Source organism: Melitaea cinxia, chromosome Z (assembly GCF_905220565.1).
Source record: "Melitaea cinxia chromosome Z, ilMelCinx1.1, whole genome shotgun sequence".
NCBI lineage: Eukaryota > Metazoa > Arthropoda > Insecta > Lepidoptera > Nymphalidae > Melitaea > Melitaea cinxia.
Genome location: NC_059424.1, coordinates 5107264 through 5115555, shown reverse-complemented (window position 1 = coordinate 5115555; position 8292 = coordinate 5107264). Strand labels below are relative to the sequence as shown.

At 32.9% G+C, this 8292-nt stretch overlaps 1 protein-coding gene across 1 annotated transcript in view; it reads right to left on the bottom strand.

Moving 5' to 3' along the window:
- Window positions 1–4124: 4124 nt before the first annotated feature.
- Window positions 4125–8292, bottom strand: part of LOC123668521 (basement membrane-specific heparan sulfate proteoglycan core protein-like) — a 72119-nt gene continuing 67951 nt past the window's right edge. Inside the window, exons 68-73 of the mRNA XM_045602256.1 lie at window positions 7951–8200; window positions 7464–7658; window positions 7101–7198; window positions 6873–6990; window positions 6543–6684; window positions 4125–5001 (exon numbers count right to left, since the gene is read on the bottom strand). Coding sequence (XP_045458212.1) covers window positions 4998–5001; window positions 6543–6684; window positions 6873–6990; window positions 7101–7198; window positions 7464–7658; window positions 7951–8200 — 807 coding nt within the window. The 3' untranslated portion in view covers window positions 4125–4997. The remainder of the gene's footprint in view (window positions 5002–6542; window positions 6685–6872; window positions 6991–7100; window positions 7199–7463; window positions 7659–7950; window positions 8201–8292) is intronic.

Sequence of the window (8292 nt, the reverse complement as noted above, 5' to 3'; positions counted from 1 at the left end):
TTATCTTTTATGAGTAAGCCACTATCGCAAAAACAGTGAACTATAATAAAAGTTGATAATATAAATTTTATATTTATTATATAAAAACACCGACACCGAGTTGGCGTAACGGTTACACCCATGGATTGTAACTGTTGCGCTGGCGGTTGCGGGTTCGATTCCCGCACATGACAAACATTTGTATTGGCCATACAGGTGTTTGCCGTGGTCTGGGTGTTTGTGCAGTCCTTGTGGGGTCTCCCCACCGTGCCTCGGAGAGCACGTTAAGCCGTCGGTCCCGGTTGTTATCATGTACACCTGATAGCGATCGTTACTCATAGTAGGGAATATATCCGCCAACCCGCATTGGAGCAGCGTGGTGGATTAAGCTCTGATCCTTCTCCTACATGGGGAAGGAGGCCTATGCCCAGTAGTGGGATATTACAGGCTGAAGCGTATATAAAAATCAATTGCTGTTCGTTAGTCTCGCTAAAACTCGAGAACGGCTGAATGGATTTATCTTATCTTGGTCTTGAAATGATCGTGGAGGTCTAGGGAAGGTTTAAAACGTGAGAAAAATTCGAATAATTTCCGGGAAAACCCTAAAAACAGCCCATTTCTTTTTCCCATACAAACGTTTTCTAACTAAAACGTAGAGTCAATTTGAACTTTATTGCTATTCAATAAAATTCATGTTAAATAATATATTAGGGCGCATTTTACGTAAGTTATTAATGATTAAATTGATCTTAATCGTAGACCGCAATTTAATTTAATTTACATACAGTAAAAATGGTATTAATTTTAGCTTTAGCTATTTCACATTACTTATTATATTCTTGCGGGGGCGTTAACAATGGAAAATTCCCGTTTTTAAACTATAGCTCCTATCGACTCCAAATTTGGTACGAATCTCCTATATATGTGACATAGAAATGATCAATGAGCGGATTTTAGGATAACTCATCTCCAATAAGGATTTCGGGGGTAGGCGTTAACAATGAAAATTTTCAATGTATGTAACTCCGAAACTACTGAACCAATTTTTATCAAGTTTTGTAAGCATCTGTAATTTGGTCTAACTTGGAAGATATGGTATTTTTTGTCTCAATTGGACCCGATAGGTGGCGCTGCTATCTGTATGTAAGCTAACAAATTTGGTAGCTGTTTTCCGGGCAGGACAACGTCTGCCGGGTCCGCTAGTTAATATATATAAATACAATAAAAGTTGATAATAAGATATTTCTAATGCATATTTGGTAGTAACAAATTGAGTTATATGTCACAGAACCAATTTTGACGAATTTTGGTATAAAGATAGATATTAATAAGATAATAAGCTACTCGAAGTACTTACTAATCCTGCGCAGACTACCAGCTAGTTAAAAATAATTTTAGGAATTATTTTGTTTGTAATTATTCTAATAGTGGTTTTTGCTGGTGCGTAAAGTGGAAGTTAGAAAACTCTATTTCGGTTACTGTATTCAGAAAACTATTCGTTTAGTTTATGAGCCGTTAAATTTAAAAAAAGTTTTGTTAAAAATTAATGAGTTCTAAGCAAAACAAATTGTTTTCTAAATCGATCGAGTATAAATCTGCTAACTATGCTACATAACCAAGAAAATTAAATAAGTGTCTTTCGAGGGCATTTGATTGCTAAATATTAAGTAGTATTCTCTCTTCAAGTAGTATTCTCGTGTCGCGGTGTTTGTAGTTAAACTCCTCCGAAACTCCGAAAATTCTCATGAAATTTTGTGTGCATTTTGGGTAGGTCTGGGAATCGAAAATCATCTATTTTTCATCCACCTAAATGTTAAGGGTAGTCCACCCCTAATTTTTTTTAATTTTTAGATAAATTATTTATTCTTTATTTTATTATGATTTGGCGTTGAAAAATACATACAACCCTAAATTTTCACCCTTCTACCACCAACTCCTATTTTTATATAGCATTTAGCGGAAAGACAATGTTTGCCGAGTCAGCTAGTCATTATATATAATAAAACTAAGTTGATAAAATGTGCCTGCCGATAAAACTTAAAAAGGAGTCCCGGCAAGATAAAGGATATAGTGTGATAGCCCTTTATCTCCCCTCGAACAAGAAAGTTCCCGTTTTAACCTAAAGGGCGTGTTTTTAAAGATATAAGGGCTTTTCCAACCCTTCAACTTGGAAATTAAGTGTAATGGCGCCATCTGTTGTCAAATATTTGAATTTCATTTAGAACAACGATTATTTGGGTTGCATTTCGAAAGGAGCTGCGAGCAATTGCAGCATGTGTAGTAATGGTGCGAAATTTAAAATTCCAATTTCAATACAGTTTTAAATTACATTTGTTACTATAATAAAGTTATTAAATTTTATTATACAGCAGTAGCTTACTTATACTTTGGAGTCAACGCGACATAATTTTAGTAATTCAAATTAGTTCTGAAAACATTTTAAAATTTAAGTTATAAATTTCGCGCCTTTACTGCGTATGTCGAAACAAGCGATTTCGTAACGAAAAGGAAAGAAGTTATTTAAAAAAAATAGGTATTGGAAATTTTTGTTAAATACCCGTGCAAAGCCGGAGCGGGAAGCTAGTTTATTAAATAAAATTCCTTGTTTAAATTTAAAAATAATATAGTTGATGTTATTTTATACTTTTTACGTTGAACTTATAGTAAAATTTTTCCCCTGGTTTTCGTGCTCCTGATGGTGCACAAATAAGAAGTAACCGCCATGTGGCAATAACACACTGGTGACTTCGATATAGAAGCGTAATATATTATGTAGGTTACTCAGTCCAGTTAGGAAACACAGTTACCAGAAAATGCTGCAAGTATTGTTGTCATCTTTAAGATCACAGCCAATCTATCACTTAGATGTACCTACTAGAACTACAAGAAATAAATTTCTAACAATGTCGGAATTTCCCTTTTTATATCATCGACTCAATGTTTTGTACTTTTGATCTTTAAAGTACAGGTATATTTCGGAGATAACCTTGAAAATTCAGAACCTTATTCATTCTACGTCTTCATACTACAGAGCAGCAAAATATTTTCACAAGTTGACAAAAAACGAGCCTTACTCGTAATTAAAGAATTAAGGATATTAATCCTTGTTTCCGTTAGCAAAGTCTTGCATTGCTTTAAACTCTAGCACACGGTTCGAGTTTATTCTCACCCTGAATCTGTAGCTTTCGTATTACGACCGCTCTGTTGTGGTGGTTACTCGCTCGGGATTTGTATACGTACAAATAATTCTTTCCGGTTGGATGTCTGTACTTTTTGGTCTACCCATCCTGCTTTGGAGAGCACGTTAAGCCGTCGGTCCCGATTTTATCATAATCGTTACTTATAGTAGAGAACGTATCTGCCAACACGCTTTGGAGCAGCGTGGTGGATTAAGCTCCTATCCTTTTCCTACATGGAGATAGAGGTTTATACCCAGCGGTGGGATGTTAAAAGCTGAATATTCGTATTATTAAAGGAAATCGTAAATATGTATACAGACTCATCAGTCTGTTGTTGTACTCATCTCATGTTACATAGAGTACAGGCATTAAGATGTCTATCTAAGGAAAAAAGAACAGTGTGAGTTTTGGTAAACATACTTAATTCATTATGTAGCCGAAATTCGACCCACAAAAAGAACCATCGTCTGTGTAGCCTGCAACTTACAACCTAAAATATTTATTGGGACTTTCATTGGAATTACGTACACCACTCTTACCTTTCTCTAATAGAAAATTGCCCACGCCTATCTTTATCTATAATGTAAAAAAAAAACTTAAAATATTTAGTCATTTTTAGGTTTGATTTAAATGGTATTATCGAAAGAACAGAGACAGAGAGAGAGAGAGAGAGAGAGAGAGAGAGAGAGAAAAGAAGAGACGAAGAGAGAAAATGTATAAAACAATTATGCATTATTTCGAATATGACCGAATGCTCACTTTTGTATGAAAAACAAAAATAAAAGACATTTTTTTTTTAAATTTTTATTAATTGCATTTGTTCATTTAGCAGCAGTTATACAATCAGAAATATTAACATGTAGACAAGTTCTTTGAAACAAAATTAGACTTTATCAAATAAACACGATTTCATCGATATAATATTTTTGCGTAACAATAATGTATATTAATGCCACAGTATTTTCAGCTAAGCTAAAAACAACAAATACATTTCATGCAAGTATAATTTCGTAATGTCATATAAAATATGTAAAAAGGGATAAACAAATCACTGGCGATATATTTAAGTTAAATGCGACCGCAGTTGACTTTACTAGGACAATTTACAAAATTAATGAAAAATACAATTATAAATTATAATGTCTAAGTATTTAAACGTAGAATATTTGTCTTAAAAACTGGAGTAATAGCTACTTAATATTAATAAAGAAAGCAAACCAATTGGCAGTGGTCGACACTAAATTAACGTAGGACCAGGTTTGGCACATGACGCACGGGCAGTTTGTTCACCCAAACATTCGATGATAGTAACTGACAAACTATAAGTAATTTGATATTACAAAGCTTAATAAGCAAAAAAAATAGTAAATATTTTCCTAACTACTTTTACGTTACATTCAAATGTTATGGCACCATTTACAACGCTCCGAAGAAAGAGCACCCCGTGTGGTTTACTGGATGTACTGTCCAAGACATACTGTTTGATATGAACGATTTATCCATTTAAAATTTGATTTCATATATAATATATTTCAATATCTTATTAACATTCCAAGTTACCTAACTTATCTAAACTATTAGTATTGTCCTCAACAGTGAAGTTACCTTAATACTAAGTACGAGGGTATATTTCAATAAAGTTCCTACTAAATCTTGCAACAAGTTTCGAAGCCGTAACATTTTTGAAAAATAAAAGTAAACAGACGGAATATAGTTTAAACGTTTTTTTTCGGCCTTAGAATTTATCAATTGACATTTTCGTTTAGAACTTTGAATATTTGTAGAGAGATTACAATACGTTCCTTCGATGTGGGTTTTCGAGTGAACTAAGCAGGTAGCTTATCTGAAATAAAACATATAAGCTAATAAGTAAGATAAAATAAAATAAGATTATACTGAAAAATATATGAGCAATGAAAATAATTTCCAATCACCTTAGTCATGTACATCTGTGATATTATGTTGTTAATATTTTTCGGGTTAGTAGTTCGTCGCTGGACTGTAAATCAAAATAAATGTTTTAGATTATTCTAGAACGAACAGTTAGGTAACATTTAATGAATTAAAGAAGTTGGACATATAACATGTATTGTAACAAAAATCAAAATTGTTACCGTTATTAACGTGCGTTAACAAAAAATAAAATGTATGTTAAAAGCAAAACAGAGAAATTAAGACGTGTTGCTACGTTATATTAATAATAATAATTAATTCAACGAAACATCGATAAATTTTCTAAAGATGACACGCAGTAAAAGATAACGGCATCATTACCAGCTGCATAAAATAAAACAATCTCGTGCACGCTAACAATTACTACAGTGTGACATATATGATTACGCTTGGTTTTAAATATACTTAAAAAAAATATTAATAATAATCAAAAAATTATATTAATAATAACATTAACGTCTCTTGAAATAGTGAATCGTTTAAAGATATTTACTCTAATTAAGACATTATTATCGCTTACACGAAAACACATTTTTAACAAACACTTAAAAACACAGTTCGACTTGTAAGAAATAAATTATATTAAGAGCCACTTTTAGAAATGAAGACGTTAGAAGCATGATTTTGATTAGAAGTAATTATACCATTATATAATTTCATACTGTCTAATTAAGTACATTACTCTAAACTTAGATTAACATTCTACATAAACGAAAAAAAAAAACTTGAAAAAAAAAAACGCTTAGAACAAAGTATACGTACCATTTATTAGTTAACAGTAAATAGTAAATCGATCAGGCTCCTGTGTAGATAAATATATAGTAAAAAGTTGAACAAGGACGGCACTATGGCGAGTGGAATGGGTCTATTGTTGGAATTAAAATGGTATCTAGGTGGAGGTGATTCAAATACATCGATCTCTTCGAAGAAGGGATACACGTCCGGGAACATAGAGCTGGATCCGAGCAGCGTGGAATAAACGGTTTCATATGATAACATTAGTTGGTGTAGACATGTTAGTGATGGCCGCGAATGTACTTACTTCGATGTCAATCTGTCTGCAATCTTATTTGTGTATATATATATATATATATACACAAATATATATATATATATATATATATATATATATATATATATATATATATATATATATATATATATATATATATATTACGCAACACATTCGTGATTCTTTAGCGATGGCGACAGTTTTTTGAACGATCAATCGCCTGTATTATCGTTTATGTAATACAAGCAATTATTTTAAAATTCTACATTTTTACTTTTATTAACAGTGGTAAATTCAATTACATGTCTAACCTATTTTTATTTTCAACACGTTTGTTAACTGTCATGCTCAATTTGTCTATCGTATCTATAACATGTATTTAGGTCATATATGTCAGGCGATTTATTTTACATACTCACTTTTTACAAGGCTGGGTATTTCTACCGGCCACGGCGACTCTACCGAGGTTAAGACTTCGCTCTCCCTTAAATTCTAGTTGCTCTATACATCCCACTAGACCTGGGTAGTTGTACTCTGTGTTCAGGTATTCTGGAATACCACCTAGAACAAGGAAGTTATTCTTTGGTATTTTTCAAATTTACATAATTTATTTTATAGATATTTATAATTTTAATTTAGTAAAAAATATTGTGACGTACTTATGAGGTTACAATTTTCTTAAAACTTATTATTTACTTATTGGGTTTTATTGATTTAGAAATACATTTTATACAAATAACAAAACTTACCAATATAAATGTTTGAATCGGCGTTCATAACATTTGAAATGCCATTAGTAACACCAGTCTTCGTTTTCGATCCGACAGTCAGCTCCACATGGCCATCGTTGTAAATTTTCGCGATAACCTATATACGTTAAAGATAATTAAATTATGTATAAAAGTAATAAACATGCTAAACACGGCTTTTAAATTTATATTAATTGAAATGTTGTCAAGTTAGATGGATAGACTTACTTCGTGGCGCTCGTCGTCGTTTACATATACGTCGTCTACGGAAATTATATTTCTGCCACTGCCCAAGTCCCATTCCATAACCACTACGCCTCTTTCCACTAGAAAATTATAAAAAATGTATTAGTAATTTTTTTGTAAGTGAATATGCAGATAATGAGGATGTAGTGTACAAAGTCAGAGAATTCTTTTTCTTTCGCTACCCTTCTCATTGGAATCTCAAATACAAAGCGATGTTAATATTTTTGTTAATTTTGGTTTGTGAAATTTTGAACATTTTATAAGTGTTCTATAAAAGCATACTTGTACAAAGATTTTTTTTTGGTTTATTTTTACACAGTTGTCCCAATTGCTTATCGAAGTTACCTCTAAGCAAGATGTAGTCTCCACCGCGCAAGAGTTGAGCCTCCTTCTGGTAGAGAAGGACTCCGTCGTTGTAGGTGTGGAACGCTAATGCAATGAGTTCAGGTTCAATTTCCATTTGATCGTAGCGCAGGTAGCTTGCTGGCAGTTCCAGATATCCATTTCCGTTGAAACCGACGCTTTGGAATAACTCCAAGGCTGGATATGAAGAAAAATTGTATGTTACAAAATTTGTTATTTTTTTTGTATATTCCTGGATATTCTCTATGAAATATTTTTATAGGTATTTAAAATTAAAGAATAACATGATTTCTGGTATCATACACTTCACGTTTTATAGCGTTCAAGTCATAATCAAATTGGATTAAGATGGTTTTTTTTGCTATACGTCAAACACTCGTTAGCTATATAATAGCCGCTAGACCTTACCTAGGACCTCCGTCCTTATTTGATTGATAAACGGTTAACTTTACCTAATAAATCTACTTACGCATTTGACAGTTGGCTCCAGCGAAACCAAGCGGACAGTCACAAGTGTAGTTCATTCTTTGGCTGCGGTCGATCTTACAGGTGCCTGAGTTCCTGCAGGGAACCGCTGAGCAAGGATCACCCAACGGTCTCCTATTCGGTATTCTGGTCTCACAGTAGGTACCAATGTAGCCAGGGGGACAGTTACAGGCCGTCTGGTCAGGGGACGAGCAGTAGCCACCGTTGCGACATTGAGAGCAAATGCTTTCAGTCTAAATGAAGGATATTTTAGTTTATATGGGCACGATAAAAAAAATTTGGACAGGTCAAAGAAATCGTCAGTAAGGTAAAATATGATAAATAT